The sequence below is a fragment of the Pleuronectes platessa genome, chromosome 12 (genome assembly GCF_947347685.1).
Source record: "Pleuronectes platessa chromosome 12, fPlePla1.1, whole genome shotgun sequence".
Lineage (NCBI taxonomy): Eukaryota > Metazoa > Chordata > Actinopteri > Pleuronectiformes > Pleuronectidae > Pleuronectes > Pleuronectes platessa.
Window position 1 is genome coordinate 14,353,480 of NC_070637.1, and position 21,037 is coordinate 14,374,516.

The window sequence follows — 21,037 nt, forward strand, 5'->3', positions numbered from 1 at the left end:
TGTAAGTCTGTGGCGCGAGAAAAAACGTACTGAACGCTGTAGTAGGGCGACACAGGATCAACACAGGTCAGCAGCTTTTCATTGACCTCGGGTTGGAGTACCATGGTGTCAAAGCCGCAGACCATCCAGAGTCTGACCTACAACCTTCCTTCAGGCCGGCTGAACAGTTCATAGACAGGGCTCTCAAGATAAATGGTCAGTCTGCAAACATGACAATAGGAGCCAATATGAAATTAGGAAATTAAAATTACAGAAACTATGATATATGATCAGAAAAATAAGAAGGAATAGGAAATATCTATGTTGACACTGTTATTTATTAATAGGAATCAAAATAAGTTAATTCATCACTTCCTTCACTCTTTTCTTCATTCTAAACACATGATCTCTTTTTTATCCTCTCTGCTACATCATCTACTCTCGCAATAATTACTTTATGTTAATAATTTATTTATTGGAACTCCCAACTTTATTGGAGAGGGATGAATAAAATGTCATCCCTCTGTCTGGTAGTTTATCTCCTCGCCACAAAAGAATTGTGGGAATACAACAACTGAATATTTTAAGTTTTGTGACTCTGGAAATAACTGATCCCCACACCTGTCCACACATTAGTGACATTCCTGTGATGACAATGATGCCATAGGTTACTCTCACTACACTTCTTTTTGTTTTCTGGCATTGTGCGTCATTAATGTGTGTCTTCCTATACCATAGGGGCTGAAAGAAAGTAATCACTGTCCCAATAAAGGGATCATATCACTTTAGGAAGGTCCTGAGAAAGCATCTCTGTGTGTATGTGCGTGACTGTGTGTGTGTGTGTGTGTCATGTTGATGAGGTCGGGTGTTGTCGCCCAGCCGCCTAAAAATATCATCTTAAACACAGAGCCCGAGACCGGTGCAGTTTCTATTCAAGATCTGTGTTTCAGTCTTCGTGCTCACGCTGCAGACACAGGTCTCGGGTTGCTAAACAGTCACATGCGCACACACAAACACACACATGTCCACTGAAGACAAGCGGAGGAGCTGGTTTGTGATCATACTGAAGAACAGATAAACAGTCAACAACAACTTCTAACACATACAAGAAAGAGGTGAGTAATTTTTTCTTTCTATAATATTTGTATTTTTATCCGTGTCAATTATCCTGACACATCTCAACAATATTTCATCTCAAACAACTCGACCTGAAAACGATGTGTGTGAAGAGTTTGAATCAAGAAGAAGAATTAAAAAAGTGTCTGAAACGAGAGAGATGTAGAATGGAACTTGGACTGTCGACTTATTAGCCGATAAAGTCAAATCAAATTTAATAGAGATTTATCCATATGAAAGGGAAAGAAAGAAAGACATTTATTAGAACCGATAAATGAATAACGAGTAAATAGGCAAATTGTGGGATTTGTTTATAAACTTGTCAATAAATTCAAAGTCTTGTCTCGAATATGTTGTTTTGACAGGTGTTTGTGAATTTATTGCTTGGTTTTACTTTATTTATTGATGTATTTATTTATGATGTATTGTAAGGTGTCCTTGGTTGTCTCGAAAGGCACCGTAAAAAGTATTATTATTATCTATTATATTGAGTAATAATCCTAATCTTACTTCTCTTATCTGTGAAGTTTTGCATCCATAAAACCCCAAAGTGTCACAAAAGCTGGACCTGGAAAATGACTGCAGCACTGTATATTGTGATTATGCTGCATCTACAGATGTGCAGGTGTGTGTATATTCAAAGGATGTGTGTGTTTTCCGTGCGGCAGGAGTGCGACATGTCGTCCTGTGTGGTGAAGTCCAGGAGTAAAAACCCATACACCGCGGTGCAGGTGGACCCGGACAGTGATTACTTCACACCAGGAACATTAGACCTGGAGCAGCTGTTCTGGGCCGGCAGCATGGCTCAGTATGCACATGTGAACCAGGTGTGGACCAGCGTCTACATCGGGGATGAGTGAGTAAACTGTTTATTATGTTTATTACAGTAGCCTCGATTGGACAAACCTAACACCATCTTAGTTGTTATGTCAACTGAAGGCTACCACAGGTTCTCCTTCATGTTTGGAAGGGGGGGGGGGTGAGGTTAGGGATAATCAGCTGCAACATGAAACTTCACCACTAGATGTCACTAGATTCTACACACTGAACCTTTAACAATGAATCTGCGTGTTATATGGACACAGGAAAACAGCTCTGGAGCGGCCCGGCCTTAGGGATCTGGGTATCACACATGTGCTGAATGCTGCAGAGGGGAAGTTTAATAATGTGCTGACTGGTGCCGATTACTACACTGACGTGAACATCCAGTACTTTGGTGTGGAGGCCGACGACAAACCAACCTTCAACATCTCCCAGTACTTCTGCTCTGCGGCCCAGTTCATCCACGAGGCCCTCGCTCACCCAGAGAGTGAGTTCTGTAGGAAACGCTTTAAGATAACGTTTTGATAAGAAGCCTTTACTCTTCTCTGTTTGTAATCAACCTTTGCTCCTTTACTTTTGTTCCAGACAAGGTGCTGGTGCACTGTGTGATGGGTCGGAGCAGGTCGGCCACTCTGGTCTTGGCATACCTGATGATGAAACAGAGCCTGACTGTGGTGGACGCTATTGAGCACGTGCGACAGCGGCGTTGTATCCTGCCCAACCACGGCTTCCTAAAGCAGCTCAGAGCCCTGGACATCACACTACAAGAGGAGAAACTCAGAGAAAAAAGACAGATGCAAGACCAAATGTAGCTAATATATATATAAAAATCAATCTCAGGTATTTAAATGTCCAACAACTATTGTATCAATAAACCCAGTTTTTTCACGACTGTCAAGTTCAAATGAAATATTTTTTCTCAAGGACCCAGTGTTTTCTCATCATCAGCTACTGCTACAGATGCAAGAACCAGATCAGTACATAATGGGCCTGGCACAGATTACCACGGATGCTTCAGATCTTCCTGTGTTCAGCAGCCGACCTGTGATTCTGATTCTAATATGATATGTGATATCGACCAAACTAGGGTTCACACTCACTCTCACTTCCCTGGCTCAGCCCCATCCTCCAATGTCTTACCTCGAAAATTAATTTCAGGGAACGGATTAATTTCAGATATTAAGGTTGGGCACAGAGATAGATGACTGAGTATTTTTAAGGCAGATATAACAGTCTGATAAGGTTGTTCAGGTGTATTGAACATAAAGTGAGCTCCTAAAGTCAATGATAAAGTGATCAGACTTTCGAACCAATTAAACAGAGGGAAAAATCCACATTACTTTAGTTCTGATGTTTGTGATATTAAGAAAACAACACGTACGTCTTTCAGATATGAGTATGTCTATATTCAGAATAGTTGTTTTTAAAGTTCTGCATATCAGACATGATAACACACACTCCGGTAAATACAGTTGGTTTAAAATGCTTGGCCCAGTATCATGTTCATGTTCTTGATTCACCCTCAATCTTATTCGTACATGGGTTGCCCAACCAAAACATTAGGATCTGACGATATGAAATATATATTTCCAAAAGTCGAGCTTAGCAAATCAGATTTGAATTAGGTTATGTTTTACGACATTGCAAACGATTTACATACATCCAGAAACAACACAGGCCACTGATGAAATGGGACAGGTTCATTTTAATACACACTGTATTCCTCTGAGAACATTCAGATACAACAAAATGTGTCCATGCTTCAGCCCCACAAGCTGCCAGTTGCTCATTACTGGTTAAACTGCAGGCCTTAACTTATCAATACTTCAAGCTTCGTAACTTTTACATAGATTGGAATAGAAAAAAAAGGCACTCATTATTAGAAACCCGAAAAACACAAATACGTCCAAAACGCCGTTGACGGTAACTTCTGAAATCACGGACACGGAACAGATAACAGTGTTAACATGGACGCAGCAGTGGGCATTAGGCTTTGACACATTTAAAAAAAGTGTGCGCTTAAAGGAAAAACTTTTGGTTTCGCAACTGGCCTGTTATAATTAAAACAAACATTACAGGAATAATTAATCTTACAAAATCTAAAAAAAGATCACTTCTGCACAATTTCAAAGCAGTATCCAAAAACTCCCATGATGGTTATTCTTTATTCCTCTGTTTGTGTAGTGTGTCCTCCCACTGTGGAATCATCTTCTTGCGCCTGGATTCCGTATCCAAGAAGAAGAAGGGGAAAAAAAACACACTTGTGAGATGTCAACACAAGAAGTCGCAGAAGAGTGCGATGGCAGTCAGTGGGAGACAATTTTGCATTTAGGTCCAAAATGTCCACATCCTGTGTTGTTATCATGACTCCTCTATGGTCATTTAAACCCCTGTAGTGGATCATGATCCTCTAGCGTTCCAAAGTGGCAGACACAACAATCGGTAAGAAATTATGTCCGGACTGATATTATGGACGGGTTGCTGATTGAAAAAAATTATGATTCTACGAGAATTGAGGGTTGTAATTGCATAAAAAAACAGAGCTTATGGGTCAGACTTGTGTACAGTGAGGTAAGCGCAAGGTTTCAGGCTGAAGGAAATGTTGTCTGGATGCGTCAGTTGAAGTTAGGCTTTTCTGGGAAGGTGCAGCCTGCTCGTCTAATGATGACGTTGCCGGCATAGTGTGCAGCCTTCACGCACTGATCCAGTGGTTTCTCCTGCACCAGCTCAGAAAGGAAACCTGTGTGACAAAGCAAAGACTTTAACAGAAATCCACAAAAAACACATACTGGGCAAAAGGGCAGCTTAGAAAGGCATCAGATGAACACACAGGAAAAACCTACCTCCTACAAAAGCATCACCTGCACCATTTGTGTCAACAATGTCCTTAGGGTCGATCTTCAGGACAGGGAAAGTCTCGACTTTGTCATCTGAATAGACAAAAACAATTATACATCCACAGTATAAGAGGACAAGAGACTGATGCCCTGTCCACCATGATGCTGATATTTTGCTAAAATAATTAGCAATTGGGCCTCTCGTCCACAAACAGCGTATTATGTCACGAAAGTTTAGATTTTTACAAACGCTTTCCAAAGTGTAGGTTTGTGATATGTATCATGACATCTTATATTACTTTTTCCACTATTGCTTTGTGTAATGAGTTTGTGTCAGAAAAAACAACAAAGGTTGTGGCTATAAACCGGTTTATTTATATTTGGTTAGCCCTGCTAGGTCTAATTAAGTCTGCAGTCAATTTTGCATTACTGCACCACATCACAGGCGTTTGCCTCGCCCAATATTACTTGGACCACACAGCGGTCTTCTCAAGTATAAAGCGGATTGTTGATGTAGACTTTATCACCCCCTACTGGTCTAGCATACTTTGGGTTCTTCGTTTGAGTGCAAGTGTATTAAAGAAAAATCGTGTGGAGGTTTTTTGTTGTTTTTTTAACCGAGGGGGAAATATCTATAGTATTGTAGACAAGACATGAGAGAAATGAAAGTAAGAAGTGGAAATCTTACTTGAGGCCATGACAGTGTCGTCCTTCCCCTGAGTCAACACTACAATCCTCTGCCTCTTTGCGTTGTCTTTGGGTAAAGCCTGAGCTTTCTTGGCAATTTCCTTAATGTCCTTGGTCTACAGACAGAATACACATCCACAGAATGATTGGGTGATGTGCAAAATACTTTTTAAAAATACAACAACGAAGCAAATGCTTAACGAGACTGTCTGTCCACTCACCTCGAACTCTTGCTCTTTAGCAAAAGCTACTGCTTCCTGAGAAACCAAACAAAGGAATAAATTTAGATTTTACTAAAGATGAGTAACAAACTGCATGTGTCATCAAGTCAAAGCACAACTGCACAATACACAGGGACTTTCACTGTCTCACCGTCTCGTTGCCGAACAGCACATCAACGTAGGGCATGACCTTCATCAGGTTGTCCTTGAAGAACTCGCAGATGAAGGGCGCAGAGAGGTTCAGGCAGAACAGCTTGTTATTTTTAGACGCGTGCTCCGCCACTTTCAGGATGGACTCCAGAGAGACGGTGAGGAAGAAACCCTGGAAGGAAGGAACGACACTAGGTCAAGACTGATGTGCTTTTAAATCTTGATGGACTCTAATGAATCCTGAACAGAACCTGCAGCCATACACTGTGGAATGCCCCTGTGGCTCCTCTAAAGGCTACACGTGGGTTCAAAGGTAAAGTGATAGGACATGAGATGACCTTCAACACACCATATTATTATATTATTATAAAAAAACAATATAGTTTGGAAACCTCTACTTACAGCAATATAGTAGACTTTAGCCTTTTCCACCAGCTTCCAGTTTTCCTCCAGGTCTAGATGCTTGTCCTTCTTATAACAGTTAGCAGCAGCTAGGTTAGCTACCAGAGACCTGAGAGAAGGAAACAACCGAGGTGAGGAGTTATCGGCAGATGAGATTATAATGTGTAGAAAAATACAAATTATATTATTTACACACCTATTATCTCCTGTGATGCAAGCAGCGCACGTCCCTGTGGGCTCTTCGTCTTGCTCGTAGTAATGGGCGTCGATGTGAGCCTCTTCAGCCTTCTGCTTCAGGGTCTTTCCAAAATTGTCTTTGCCGATGCAGCCAAAGAACGTGCCCACATTATGAGGCTCTTGGATCATCCACTACAGGCAACAGCTTGGATCAGTATCAATTCCGCTGACTTCCCACCCTGTGTTTCCAGTATAACTTTCTGGTGACAGAACAGGAGGCTAAGTGTATTTTTGTGTTCATGACTGACCTGAGCGATCTTTATAGAGTTCTGCGTGGCTCCTCCGGCGTGGTACTCAGCTTTAAAGTTCTTCACCAGCTCCTCAAACCTGCACACAGAGACAAACATTGTCAAATTTTCAAAAGAGGATTTACTTCCGGCATCCATCTAACGTTTTGATTGAAAAAGCATAAGACCTCCTCCTTAAGTAGTGTAGATGTAACGTTGATCACATGTAGATTTTGTTTGACAATACTGTCTTTTTGAGATGCTGGCTGAATGACAAAGGCCAAGAACAAAGTTTCAAACCTGACCACACGCACACTTAGTAACAACTATGGCTGGGTACGGTTTTGAGCACTGACCAAACTGCATCTGTTCGGCGCAGAAGGCTTAGCCAGCTTCTTAAAGGAAGAGTTACAACATTTTAGGAGCCTTGCTTATTCACTTTCTTGTCAAGAATTAAATCTGTAGAAAACATTAGGCACAGTCTGCAGCTGGGTGGCTTTATTTTGTCCACCCTTGTGATGTACAGGCTGATGGATGTGGCTTGACGGCCAGTAACCTCATCTGAAGTTGGACAGTGGTTTCTCTTACAGTACACGCATGACTGATCACTGATTAAACTATGTGAACCATTTGCGCCTGTTACGTAAGACACTTGGGGCTCCTGAATTCGCCATGTTATGAGGTCTAAATATAGCCGTCATGTCCACCCACACACATGCGTCTGTGTGGTTTGTGTGAGAGAGACCAAGCTGACTGCTTTTAGCGGTCCTGAGACTGAGCCAGATGTTGACTGTCTATCAATTTCTATGCATTATATATTATAATTAATTATTCTAATACCTGCCTTTATTTTGTTTTAAACCCAGGGGAGTCAAAATACAGGAGTACAATCTTCTCTCACACAGTCACACACGATTTTCTTATCATCCGCTGTTCAATGTTTGCTTTCTCGCTCTTGTCTCAGATGGACTGGGAGGTGAGAGTTTCCTGCTTTGCTATTGGCTGAGACCAGCTCTCACTACCGGATCTGCCGTGCTGCTATTGGCCTTCAAAAAAAGAACGGAGGTCAGTCGTGGGGATTTCTGGTGTGTGCCTGTTTTGACTGGCCCTCCCAAGAACGGAGTGGAGCAAACTCAATAAGGATAAAGAGATACGGCTTTTCTCCCTGTGCAGGTCTCCAAACCACATTATTAGATGTGTTAGAACTCGATGTTCTACAGGGGATGTTGCTGTGTGCAAGATACGTACAGCGCTTTATGCTTGTCCTCTGCCAGGATCTGGTCATTGGGTTTCAGCGCGTACCTGCAAATAATTAAAGGAGTTAAAAGGAATCAGAACCATGTCAAACAAATAAAACTCTGCTCATTCAAACACACACATTAAGAGTCTGTACTGCATCACAGACACAATGGCAGTGGTGCCAGATGCGTTGTGTCCCTTGCATGGAAAACGTGTTTCATGACATTTTTCAGCTATAAGAACACAAGAAAAAGTGTTGAGAGGCTCCATAAAAAAAGGCTGTTACCCCCAACTCCACAACAATATGTTGGTCTGAAAAATTAGCAGTTTCTTTGAAGGGAAAGGTAGGCTGGGGATTAACATGGAGGCTTTAGTCCGGATTGGTTCTATGTGTGAGATTGAGATAGAGCCGTGCTTTGCAGGTTTATCTCTAATCCAGGGGTTTTGAGTGTGGACTCTGAGCTGGAGCCCAGAGGAGCCCTTTGCCCTTGTCAAGTCAAACAGCTTGGACACACAAGAAAAATAATGATCAGACTGTGTGTCTCTGTAAAGCACCTGGGGTCAACCCACTTGTATGAAATATGTTGTATAATTATCTGCCTCACCTTATGTAGGGTGGTGATGGTGATTTATTTGAGATCATTACTCTAATCAGATTAATTATCACAATAAATATGCAAAAGACAGTATACAAATGTGTGCAATCATCTTGTGCCTCTGTAGTTTACTTAAGTAAATTTCTCTACAAAAAATGTTTTCCTCTGTAGTGAAAGGTGTATATTATATTAATATTCTCTGTATTTCTATTTACTTAAATATTTTATTTTTCCGTCTTTACTTTCACATGTTCTCTTGTCTACCTCATTATGACTATCTGCTGCTGTAACTATTTAATTTCCCTGGCATGGGATCACTCAGGTTTATCTCAACTTTTCTTACATTAATAATTAAATAAAGATGTAAGCAAGTAAAAGGGGTAACTGCAGCTGCCTTAACAGAACCTCCACAACCTTTGTAGGTTCCATTGAGAGACTTTAAGATGTGGCTGACATGATATGAGCAGGATTATGAAAACAATACTGAACTGATTTACACGGACCTTGGTGAAGGAATGGGATTAAAATAATGTATGATTCATGTTGAAAAAAACAATTTAAACCAATTTAGGATTGTTCGACCTTGATGGGTGTGTAGACCACAAAGTGCCCTTCTAGTTAGTAATGTAAAAGTGGTGACAAAACAGTGAAAGGCACTAAATGTTTTCCTCAGTCTAATGCATATCACTGCTAATGTTAAGAGACACTGTCTCCTACACTTAAGCTGTGTCTCTGCTGGACATAAAGCTCTGCTGACACAGACTATTTGACATCTCTGCTGTCTCCGGAGCTCTGCTCTCTTGCATCACCATTATCTTGTATCTCCATTGATTGAATTACATCATAGACGCTCTTTCTCTTATGGTCAGCCTCTTGCAATGGCCACTCCACTGACACCAGATGTCTTTATTTCATGTTATCAGATTGTGACAGTGCTTTGTGGAGAAATAACAGCAGCATACGAAGAACATTGAAACATAAATAATCCCAATATTTGTAATGTATTGTACCAACTAGGATTAAAATATATGGTGCCATGTGTGAATTCACATTTTTCATTACATTAAGCTTTGAGGAATAACCTTTGCAACTACTGGATGGTAGTTTAGGGACTAATCCAACAACAGCACTTTATTCATGCGACAATTTTATTTCATTGCTTCAGTTCTTTAACTTACTTGTCCAAGAAGTCTTTGTCCACTATGGCACAGATGTCCAGCAAAGGGTTTCCCATACCAAAGAGCGAATTAGTGCTGAAACATAAGGAGACTGAGTATTAGAAGAAAAAACAATTGAGTACTTAATGTCGCTTACTTATGTTCTCTATACATTTGGTTATACCAGGGATGAGACAGTAATTGCATTTCAATCCCATCTTTCCTGTAAATGTGGCAGAATTGACAATACAGTGACTGATGTGTTTATCGTTTATATGTTGTGTTTTTGTGCTTCACTGTTACTTTTTTGCATATTGGTCTGCGAGAAACACCATTTAGTTCAGCCTTATACTTTGTATGTGGATGAATGATAGTAGAGTTGACTTGACTGACTTAAAATCCTTGTTTCAGCTTATTGTTGGAACACAACTCATGTTTGTCCTCTCTGCGAAATGTGTTGGTTTCTTTTCCATATAACATTCAGCTTTGTTTCCATGCGACTTAATTTGCATCACATGATTCATCACTTCCCGTTCACACAGAGAACAGCAGAAATAATTAATTTCTTAGAGACCTAGTTCAGAAATGACACATGGTCAGATATTACAAGAGAACATTAACGTGGTCGGTGGTGACATCCAGCTGGTCATGCATGTAACTGTGGTTTGACATCCATAGTGAGCAAATATCAGGACAGCAGCAGGCTCTGTGTGTGCACAGTGTGTTCCGTTCTCTTCTTTCCACAGGCAAACAACTGACCACAAGGCTGGACAATTTTCACAAACCAGTCTTGTGACACCAAGAAATCACCATTTAAAATAAGCAAAACTCATGTGTGTTTTTTCTTATTTTTAAGAAAATGTTTAACGATCTGAGAGTGATGCTGCGAAAGCACCGGGCCATTGTGGCAATAGCTGCATCATCTTTTTGTCTTGGTGGTGTCACTTTCTCCATGCTGGTTCCACATGTCAACCCAGTCTATCTGTGTTAGTGGGGAAAACCCCAGATGCAGCAAGTCTCTGATTGCAGCCCAGGACAGATGTCACCTCCACACACCATCATGGGCGCGGAGGTTTTCCGATGTTGCCTCTCTGTCTACGACGCCAAGGACAAGATCTGAGGCAGCAGGACGACGCACCATGGGAGGAGGATTGTGAAAATGCAAAGATAAAAGAGACATCGTCGTCCAGCAGGCAGGGACTCAGGTTACACTGATGAGTTTGTGTCACCGAGAGATAGAAAATGCATCAACCAATGTGGCCAATGCATCAACCTCTGACAGAAAACATGTGGCAACGTGCAGCCTGATAATAAAATGGTTTTCTACATCAAATCCTCACTGCCTGGATTCAAGTCAGCTCCCTGTATGTCAACGTGGTCTTACCTTGCAGCAGACATCCTGGTGTCCCTCTCTGTGTGTGCACCAGCTACAAACTGAAAGACCTGTTGAGCAAACCTAAAACCGGTTCAGAAAGAGCTACGCTTTCAAAAAAAACTTCCCATCTTCAGCTCTATGAGCGAGCGGTAAAATCGATTTCCCACGGCAACCGGCTCCTCCTACCAGGGACCGACCGATTGGTGACAAGAGGAGGAGGAAGACCCGGGCTGCCAGTCTCTGTTTGGTGATAGGCTCGTGTTGCAGCGTTCTCCCGAGCCCTCGATCCTCAACCCAGTCGATGTCTGGAAGCTGCGCGACGGCGTGACGGGCTTGCTGATGAGCAGAGATACCGTGATGATATATAAAGAGAAGTTCCAGCTGTGGGGGGGTGTATGGCAGACGTCGGAGGGTACTGCAACATGTTTGGATAACATGTAAACAGCATGGAAGCGCCACAGATTCCCCACCACGTGACCGCATTGTTTTGGGGGCTGGCGGCTGCAGTAGTGGTTTTGAATGGAGCGAGAACATCAGATAAATAAAGACTCTTCCTGCAGCTGTAAAACGTGAGAGGGGGGGGGGGGGGGGGGGGGGGAGCGGTTGGTGGCCCTGAGCGTGGATCGGACATTGGTCCACGCACACACCTGAGTCGGAAGCTTGTTGCCACGGTAACGCCTATGTCCAAAGTGCCCCTGACCCCAATGTTTTACAACCTGCTAGCTGTTAGCATGAAGCTAACCGATAACTCCTCACACCACAGCTTCCTCTCCGAACGGTTTAATACTTTTTATGGTCAAACAAACCCGACATTTCAACCTCACTCGTTCATTTCAAACACTGCTAACTAAAGAGACTGGAGCCATTGTTAGCATTCTCAGAGGAGACTCGCGCCCCCCGCGCTTCGCCAGACACGTTTAGTTTAGTTTGTTGTTGTTTTCTATCACCTCAGTTTGGCAGAAGTCTCTTTGCTCGGAGACTCCTTCTTCTTCTCCTTCTTCTTCTCCTCCGAGAGTCTGGATTTCTTCGCTTTGGGTTCATCGGAGGCCATGATGAGCGAGAGTAGAGCAAACAGAGAGGAGAGCACGTTTCACCGGTAAGAGAACAGCGTGCCACACTGGCAGGGGTGGGTTTGGTGCCCCGAGTGCGGGCTCGAAGGTTGAAGTATCCTTCTACCAATCAGAAATCCTACATTGATTGAGGTGCGTTAGTTTTAAGTATTTAGCTTTTCATTAGACATAAAATATTTAAAAAGAAACCCGGGCAATAAATACAAAAAAAGTCTTACACTGATAAGACTAAAAAAGACAATATAATATAGTATAATATAGCAAAGGTTGAAAAAGGTTCCAAAATGATAAGATAAACAAAAAACTTTTAATTCGTTTCTGAAGAATATGCTTTTTCTTTATATTATATTGCCCTATTTATGTTTTGTACTTTGTTTATGTTATATCATATGTTGTAATATATGTATATGGTTGATTGTGATTGTTGCTTTCGCTAAATCATTGTAATCATGAGGATTATTTAATAATAAAACTCTAGATGAATTATCAGTTATTTGTATTCTTACTTATTGAAACCGAACATGACGATTAAAGTTAATGTATGTTCAGAGGGGGGAGTGGCACAAACACCTGAAAGTCTGTACTCGGGGGAGCAACATTCTATATAGCTGGCCGCAAATTTCGCCTGACCAAAAAGTCCTGAATGTTTCTCTGAAAGTTTCGTGTGCTTTACAACTCGAGTTTTTTCACATTTTAATCCTTTGAAATGCACCTCAGTATTTCAATAATGTTGTTTGGACCTTTTCATTTTTCGTTTAGCGACATTTACTCGTGTCTGAGATGCGTTTACGTGTCGTGGGATCTGCAGGCGCCTCCTCAGCTGCTCACACACTTCTGCCATATTGACACAGAGTCATTTAGTCTCGGCAGAGTCAGCTGAAGCCAGCAGGTAAAAAAAGTTTTTTACAACATTACAAACTGTATAAACATGAATGCCCTGGGCTGGGATTCCGTATGGCTCTGTTTTAGCTTTAGCAGCAAAATACAGGCGGTGAAAAAGCTCCTAAATTTGTTGCAATCATGTTGCTAACTGACCAGTTACCTCAGGTAGAAGTTAGTTTTCCAGATTGACTTGAGCTAAATGTTGACGTTGATGACAGTAGCGGTGGGTTGCTGTGATTTGTGGGCAGACTCGTGACGGACGAGGGCTGATGTTCAAAATAAAAGTGCTGACGTGATGTCTCGAGGCGAAGCTAACGCGCTAACAGACGCTTCGTTGTTGCAGCTGAGATGATCCACAGTCTGTTCCTGGTGAATCAGTCGGGAGACATCTTCCTGGAGAAACACTGGAAGAGCGTCATCAGCAGGACCGTGTGCGACTACTTCTTCGAGGCCAAGGAGAAGGCGGTACAGCCGGAGAATGTGCCCCCAGTCCTGCAGACCCCCCACCACTACCTCATCACCATCTACAGAGACAAGCTCTTCTTCCTGTCCGTCGTCCAGACCGAGATCTCCCCGCTGTTTGTCATCGAGTTCCTGCACAGGGTGGCAGACACGTTCCAGGTGCGTCCAGACAGATGCCAGGATTTCTAAGTCTTAATGCTTCTGTTTGAACTGAACGTCTTGTATTAGCTGGTTGTGTAAAGATGTGGTTTAGATCAAGGGTTCCCAAACCTATCAGCCTCTGACCCCCAAAACAAGAATTCTAAAAGTTTATGGCTCTTAAACATGTATATGTAGGTCTAAATGTTGGTAATGTTCATTTATTGGCTCATGCCCCATCCCTCCCCAAAAATTCATGGGAATCAGTTGAGTAATTTTTGCATAATCCTTCTTACAAAGACACTCAAAAAAATAACTTTGTAGGTCACAAGAGGAATCTTAGGTAATTCATGAGATGTATCGTTAGGAATTCAATAACAAAACAGCAGAGATCTCCTGATGAATCACCTTTTTTTGGAGTGACAAAATGATATGAATTATAATTATATTCAAAAGAGAAAATATTCAGTCTTTGGTTGTAGGCCACCACACGCGTTAAAACATCACAAGTAGACACTGCTTAATTTAATTATGTAACAAACGAAAAATATTAGGAAACTCTTTTGTGTAACAGGAAACTGACAAACGCTATTGGAGAGTTGGTTGGACAAAAAAAAAGCAATAAGATGACACAATCTTTGCCTAAAGGAAGTTGTGATGAGAATGTTGCAGTATTTTCTTGTGTTATACACTCAATGATTAAGAAAAAAGTAATCGGATCAATCATTGTTTGATTAATACATGCAATACATTTCTTGTCAGGACTATTTTGGAGAATGCTCAGAAAGTATCATCAAGGACAATGTGGTGACGGTGTACGAGCTGTTGGAGGAGATGCTGGACAACGGCTTCCCACTGGCAACAGAGTCCAACGTCCTCAAAGAGATGATCAGGCCTCCCACCATCCTGCGATCAGTGGTCAATACGCTCACAGGTAAACAGAGGTCACTATGAACCGCCAGCTGTGAACGGATCTCGAAATTTGATCTGAAAATGAAATGAATGTGCACTGTTGCCTTTTTGTGTCTCTTTTCCAGGAGGCAGTAATGTTGGAGATACGTTGCCAACAGGACAATTGTCCAACATCCCGTGGAGGCGGGCTGGTGTTAAATACACCAACAATGAGGCGTATTTTGACGTGATAGAGGAAATAGATGCAATTGTGGACAAATCAGGTACAAAAAAACTCTAGTTTGATCACTGTAGACTGTATTCATGGCAGAAATATTGGATATAATTAATCCATCTACATATACTTTACTTTCTCATTCAGGCACGACAGTATTTGCAGAGATCCAGGGTGTGATCGAAGCCTCCGTGAAACTCACTGGGATGCCTGACCTGACTCTGTCCTTCATGGTGGGTTCATGTCCTTGTTGCTCAGTGTTTCTTGGCGTGTAAAGACTTGCTCACTGGCATCATTGTTGTTGCTTTTTTTGGTGACAGAATCCTCGTCTTCTCGACGACATGAGTTTCCACCCGTGTGTGAGGTTTAAGCGCTGGGAGGCGGAGCGTGTCCTATCTTTCATCCCGCCAGATGGGAACTTCACACTCATGACCTATCATGTCACCTCTCAAAAGTAAGCCCAGCCATGGCTTTGGGTCTCAGTCTTTGGGTCTCAGTCATAATTTAAAAATATAACCAGTTGTTGGTGTCTTTGTCGTCATGAGCAGGACAAATTGAGATTTCATTAAATATGTAACAGAAGTCTACCAGTTTGTGCATGTGATTGGATATCAGCCTCAAGTGTTATTATTGTTATACACAATTCTCTCTGTTTCGTTCCTCAGTCTCGTGGCCCTCCCAGTATACGTGAAGCAAAACATCAGTTTCTTTGAGACGGGATCTTGTGGCCGCCTTGACATCACAATCGGACCCAAGCAGACCATGGGGAAGACGGTGGAGGGCTTGATGGTCACTGTGTACATGCCAAAATCCGTGCTCAGTGTCAACCTCACAGCCTCGCAAGGAAACTACACCTATGACCTCACTTCCAAGGTAACTAACAAAGGTCCTCAGCAGAGACACAGTAGTGTCTTTAACATAAGATTTGAATGGGGACACTTTTCTCCAATCAGTATCCATCATACAGCTTACTACACTATTTCTGTTGGTCTTGCATAACTAAAAATAAGGGTGAAATGCATTTAGTTTTATTTCCCTTACATTTTTTTTAGCTGTTGGTTTGGGACATTGGCAAACTAAACCCCCAGAAGCTTCCTAACCTGCGTGGCGGTCTGACTATGCAGTCGGGAGCCCCCAGACCTGAAGAGAACCCGGCCCTTGACATTAACCTGAAGATACAGCAGCTGGCAATATCAGGTAATCTTAAATAAGTCAACTAAACAAAGCCGTTTTCAGACATGAACTGTGGGAAATGTCTGGAAAATTGGGTCCTGACATTGTCCAGAGTTTATCTCTCCAGAGTTTATCTCTGGACAATGTCTGTATGATTCAGATGAGGGCTGGCGCGTTGTTTAGAGCATTCAGGACATGACTTATCCATTCCCCTGCAGAAAGTGCAGTGTTTTTGTTTAAAGCCCATGGACATTGGCATTTCTTTGTGTCTCCAGTGGTGTCTTCTGCGTGTATGTACAGTGCCTTGCATAAGTATTCACCCCCCTTGGACTTTTTCCCATTATGTACTGTTACTAACTGGAATTCAAATAGACTTAAATAAAGTTTTTCCCGTTTGATCAACAAAACATGCATAGTACTTTGGAGGTGCAAAATAAATTTTATTGTGACACAAACAATAATGAGAACAAAAAAGTTGACATCTGTTGGGTGCATAAGTATTCACCCCCCTGTGTCAATACTTGGTAGAACCCCCTTTCGCTGCAATTACAGCTGCAAGTCTTTTGGGGTATGTCTCTACCAGCTTTGCACATCTAGAGATGGAAAGGTTTGTCCATTCTTCTTGGCAAAAAAGATGAAGCTCAGTCAGATTGGATGGAGACCGTCTGTGAACCGCAATCTTCAAGTCTTGCCATAGATTCTCTATTGGATTGAGGTCTGGGCTTTGACTGGGCCATTTTAAGACATTAACATTCTTTAATCCAAACCATTCCTTTGTAGCTCTGGCTGTATGTTTAGGGTCATTGTCCTGCTGGAAGATGAACCTCCGCCCCAGTCTCAAGTCTTTTGCAGACTGCATCAGATTTTCTTCAAGGATTTCCCTGTATTTGGCTCCATCCATCTTTCCCTCTATTCTGACCAGTTTCCCTGTACCTGCTGAAGAGAAGCATCCCCACAGCATGATGCTACCACCACCATGTTTCACTGTTGGGATGGTGTGCTCAAGGTGATGGGCAGTGTTGGGTTTTCGCCACACATAGCGTTTTGCATTGAGGCCAAAAAGTTCAATTTTGGTCTCATCTGACCAGAGCACCTTCTTCCACATGTTTGCTGTGTCTCCCACATGGCTTCTGGCAAACTCCAAACGGGATTTTTTATGGATCCCTTTCAACAATGGCTTTCTTCTTGCCACTCTTCCATAAAGGCCAGATTTGTGGAGTAGACGACTAATAGTTGTCCTGTGGACAGATTCTCCCACCTCAGCTGTGGATCTCTGCAACTCCTCCAGAGTAACCATGGGCCTCCTGGTTGCTTCTCTGATTAATTTTCTCCTTGTCCGACTCTTCAGTTTGGGTGGACGGCCTCCTCTTGGTAGGTTTGCGGTTGTGCCATATTCTTTCCATTTTCTTATGATGGATTTTATGGTGCTCAGAGAGATGTTCAAAGCTCTGGATATTTTTTTATAACCTAACCCTGCTTCATATTTCTCCACAACTTTATCACTGACTTGTTTGGTGAGCTCCTTGGTCTTCATGATGCTGTTTGTTCAGTATTGATCTCCAACAAACTCTGAGTCCATCACAGAACAGGTGTATTTATACTGAGATTAAATTGCAGACAGGTGGACCCTATTTACTAATTATGTGACTTGCAAATGTGACTTGTGAATGCAATTGGTCGCACCAGATCTTTGTTAGGGGTTTCACAGTAAAGGGGGTGAATACATATGCACTCAACACTTTTCAGATTTTTATTTGTAAATAATTGTGAAATCCATGTAATATTTCCCCCCACTTCCAAATGATGCACTATTTTGTGTTGGTCCATTACATAAACTCACGATGAAATAAATTTTAATCTGTGGTTATACCATGACAAAATGTAGAAAAGTCCAAAGGGGGTGAATACTTATGCAAGGCACTGTACATGCCCGCTCTCTCTCGACCTGTTAATTTTCCAGACATTTTCTTGCTGTGTTCTCACATGGCCTCACTCCAGAGCCAGATATTTTACGAGGGGACTGGCAGGAAAAATTCTGAAAAATGTCCGGACTCAGACATTTGCGCTCTCACATACGTCCCCTCGAGAAAATTTCAGGAAAATATCTGGACTTCAGTGCAGGTCTGCACGCAGCTTCAGTTAACTAGTCCGTCCCTCTTCGTGGCACACTTTCTTTCTTGATTTTTTTATTTGAGCTGTTTCTCACTTTTTGTTCTCTATGCAGGTGTCAAGGTGAGTCGTCTCGACATGTATGGAGAGAAGTACAAGCCGTTTAAAGGGGTCAAATATTTGACTAAAGCCGGGAAATTCCAAGTTCGGACCTGAGTGATGACTGTCTATGAGGCCAAAGGTCAATACAGTCCATTGTGCCAAATAGGAGGCAATGTCACTACACCGCTGAGTCATCCAGTACATCTTACACATCCTCCAGCTCATTGTTATTAATGCATAATTTTTGCATTCTAACAGTTATTTATTATATGTCTGGCATTACATATAAATATATATATGAATGGATGCTATTTGTGGCCTGTAAAGAGATGCCTTAATAATCAATATGACCTTTTGAATATGAAGTGCTAATGGTTCCTATCCAGTTTAATTCTGCTTCACCATTTGAACCGTTCCACTTTCTTTTTTAGACTCTTTTCTGAATAGAATGTTTTTTTTCTTTTCCTTTTCCTTTCTCGATCACCTTCTGAGTGTTTTCTAAGGAGGAATATTTTGGTTTTGAAAAGGGACACTCGCGGCTCACTGCCTCGCTCCCCACTACTTCAACACACCTGTACAGTCTTAAATTACCTGAGAGCAAATAGCCATGCCTTTTAAAACCATTTCACAAAGTACAAGGTAGCCGCTTTTATACCTACACACACACACATGTATGTTTATATGTGTGTTTATTTTTGAGAAATCTAATGAAGCTGCAGTGTGTCTCAAGGCACTGTCTCTAGTGCATGTTTTTTGCACACTTTCCCTCTTTAAAGTGGCCTTAAATAAGAATAGATTAAAATGCTTTGTAAAGCACAACATCACAGCACGAACTACATATTCCTGAGGCCTAAGGGGAGTATATCCTCAATTTATCTATGGTACGTAGTTTGACCTATGGAGTTTAACAACCGTCAGGGCCTGGAAACATTTGTATAAAAGACTAGAAATCTACAAAGATCCTCACATAATCTTGAATACAACGTCTTAACTCAGCACAGCATTTGCACAATCAATTATCCATTCGGAAAATACTACTTTAAGCTCTTGTATGAAGTTGAATCTGTGTTTTAGTGTACTGTATAAAATGTCTTATTAAAGCTTTATAACGTTGTGTTTGTGTTGTTATTATGCCAGTCAGCATCATGGCTCTAGGAATAACACTTATGCTCAGACTGAAATATCTCAACAACTAGAAGAGGCTTTATTTAGAAATGTTGTGCATATATTCATCAGTGTTTTGCAAGTTCACTCTTCATGAACTAGTTCAAAGTTCAGTTCATACAAGTAAACATGAATAGTTCACGTTCATAGTTCACCATTTAAATTCTGAACTAGTGCATAGTTCAGTTCATTTCCTAGTTTTAAGATGGAAAGTGAGAATGAAAGACTTAACTTGTTAAAGAAAACCTTATCCATCACTAACCCCTTGCCTTTACTGTCAGAATCTTTATCAGACCGTGTATAAAAATCCCTCTCTGCTTTCTGTTGCCATCTGTATATGAGACCGAGAGCTGTTGTGTTGCAGGTATGGCGTGCCCCTTTAAGGAAAGTTTGTAGTGTGTGACGTAGTGCAACTGGGTATTGTGGGAAAAGACGCTTAAAGTGTGGGTATAACGAGAAGTGACGGACCACCTAGAGGTGATGTGAGTGTTGCTCCTGCTGTATATCCGAGAAATAAAGTGGCCGTATTCCACATCTCCTCCTCCTTCTTCACGGAGCGGTCCGGACGGCTGGTTACCGGCCAGACAGCGAGCCAAGATAACCAGTGACAGGGGCGGCTCCTGGTACAGGCGACATAGGAGACTTCTGCGCACATCATGCGCAGAAGCCCACTGCGCACTTTTTTATTATTATCTTAGATTACATATTTTTTCCTGTTTTAAATTTAAATTTACATAGTGTAACATATTTTGCCAGTAATAGGAGAAATCCTACCAATTTTTAGAATTTAGTATATTGCCAGCTTGAATGTGGGAAAGAGTGGGATTCGAACCCAGGTCCTTGTTAATGACAAACGAACAACTTCACCACCTGTTGATCGCCGTGAGGAACTAAGCACAATAACATGATGGACAAATTATTGTGCTTTACTACATATATTTGACAGCCTTACTTAAAAGTTACATTTATATTTTTGGCTTTTAGATACTGGATGATTTAACATACTTTAAAAACCTATTGTTAGAGAATAACCCAGTACCAGTTCCAACCTTGTCTTCGGCCTTAAAAGAATCACAGTCTGCTGCAATGTCCTGAGGCTGCCCCCTGCTGGTTGCTGGGTTAATCACAAGCTGGTTTATGCAGCTTGTGATTAACTCAAGTTGTCCATAAAAGAAAATCTTTAATATCCTTCAAGGGCAATTTGATTAACAACCAGTAATCAGTGCACGACAAAAATAAACCAATTTATACAATGTAAATAAAACACAATATAAAAACCCTCTAGATTTAGTAGCAGGGGAAAATTAGCTTTTAATAAATGAATTGATAAGTCGACCAACAGAAAATTACCCATCAACTATTTAGATATTCTCTAAACATTTCATTCTAGTTTTAATTTCCTGTTGTGTTTCTAATAATTATTAATGTTGGGGACATTTCCTTGATAAATGGTTGGAGGTTTTATTACCTCTGCTAAGAAGGTTATGTTTTCATCTCTGATTTGTCAGTCAACAGGTTTATGTATCAAACTACTGGACCAATAACCACACAACTTGGTAGAAGGAAGCTGCATGGATCAGAGATGAACCTGTACGGCTCTGTTGAGCTCTACTGAGTGCCAGCCTAGTGAATGAATCTGGAATCTTCTCTCAAAAAACATCCCCCCCCCACCCCCCCCCCCCCCCCCCCCCCCATAGGGTTTGTAGATCGAAAAACATCAGACCAAGTGAATCAACTTTATTTCAGGTGTGTCCCTGACGTACACG

At 41.6% G+C, this 21,037-nt stretch overlaps 3 protein-coding genes across 4 annotated transcripts; 2 read left to right on the forward strand and 1 right to left on the reverse strand.

The window, feature by feature from the left end:
• Nucleotides 1-1,772: 1,772 nt before the first annotated feature.
• On the forward strand, nt 1,773-4,331 carry LOC128453831 (dual specificity phosphatase 29). The gene is made up of 5 exons (XM_053436924.1): nt 1,773-1,951; nt 2,181-2,404; nt 2,503-2,725; nt 4,102-4,222; nt 4,314-4,331. Exons 1-5 carry the CDS (start codon nt 1,773-1,775, stop codon nt 4,329-4,331), a joined length of 765 nt encoding a protein of 254 aa, XP_053292899.1.
• adka (adenosine kinase a) lies at nt 3,603-12,188 on the reverse strand. Of its 2 annotated transcripts, none has more exons than XM_053435952.1 (11): nt 11,993-12,188; nt 9,692-9,766; nt 7,927-7,980; nt 6,700-6,778; nt 6,411-6,583; nt 6,215-6,323; nt 5,814-5,984; nt 5,663-5,698; nt 5,443-5,557; nt 4,761-4,847; nt 3,603-4,657 (listed from the first exon to the last, which is right to left on the reverse strand). In XM_053435952.1, exons 1-11 carry the CDS (start codon nt 12,094-12,096, stop codon nt 4,533-4,535), a joined length of 1,128 nt encoding a protein of 375 aa, XP_053291927.1. In that variant the 5' UTR covers nt 12,097-12,188; the 3' UTR covers nt 3,603-4,532. The 2 variants fall into 2 exon arrangements, with proteins under 2 accessions (XP_053291927.1, XP_053291929.1); XM_053435954.1 differs by lacking the exon at nt 11,993-12,188 and adding an exon at nt 11,055-11,213.
• A 373-nt stretch (nt 12,189-12,561) lies between these two features.
• LOC128453196 (AP-3 complex subunit mu-1) lies at nt 12,562-19,221 on the forward strand. Its single transcript, XM_053435948.1, has 9 exons — nt 12,562-13,004; nt 13,341-13,618; nt 14,360-14,531; nt 14,635-14,772; nt 14,871-14,956; nt 15,044-15,177; nt 15,389-15,596; nt 15,776-15,920; nt 18,121-19,221. Exons 2-9 carry the CDS (start codon nt 13,346-13,348, stop codon nt 18,219-18,221), a joined length of 1,257 nt encoding a protein of 418 aa, XP_053291923.1. The 5' UTR covers nt 12,562-13,004; nt 13,341-13,345; the 3' UTR covers nt 18,222-19,221.
• Nucleotides 19,222-21,037: the final 1,816 nt, after the last annotated feature.

Bases quoted from the DNA above. Each gene is read 5' to 3' on its own strand.
- LOC128453831 (XM_053436924.1), top strand. From the start codon at position 1,773: ATGTCGTCCTGTGTGGTGAAGTCCAGGAGTAAAAACCCATACACCGCG. The intron at 2,405-2,502 runs GTGAGTTCTGTA...CTTTTGTTCCAG, and splicing joins GGCCCTCGCTCACCCAGAGA to ACAAGGTGCTGGTGCACTGT. The intron at 2,726-4,101 runs GTAGCTAATATA...CTGTTTGTGTAG, and splicing joins AGACAGATGCAAGACCAAAT to TGTGTCCTCCCACTGTGGAA.
- adka (XM_053435952.1), bottom strand. From the start codon at position 12,096: ATGGCCTCCGATGAACCCAAAGCGAAGAAATCCAGACTCTCGGAGGAG. The intron at 9,767-11,992 runs GTGATAGAAAAC...CTTATGTTTCAG, and splicing joins GAGACTTCTGCCAAACTGAG to CACTAATTCGCTCTTTGGTA. The intron at 5,699-5,813 runs GTGAGACAGTGA...TTGGTTTCTCAG, and splicing joins TGCTGTTCGGCAACGAGACG to GAAGCAGTAGCTTTTGCTAA.
- LOC128453196 (XM_053435948.1), top strand. From the start codon at position 13,346: ATGATCCACAGTCTGTTCCTGGTGAATCAGTCGGGAGACATCTTCCTG. The intron at 13,619-14,359 runs GTGCGTCCAGAC...ATTTCTTGTCAG, and splicing joins GGGTGGCAGACACGTTCCAG to GACTATTTTGGAGAATGCTC. The intron at 14,773-14,870 runs GTACAAAAAAAC...TTTCTCATTCAG, and splicing joins TGCAATTGTGGACAAATCAG to GCACGACAGTATTTGCAGAG.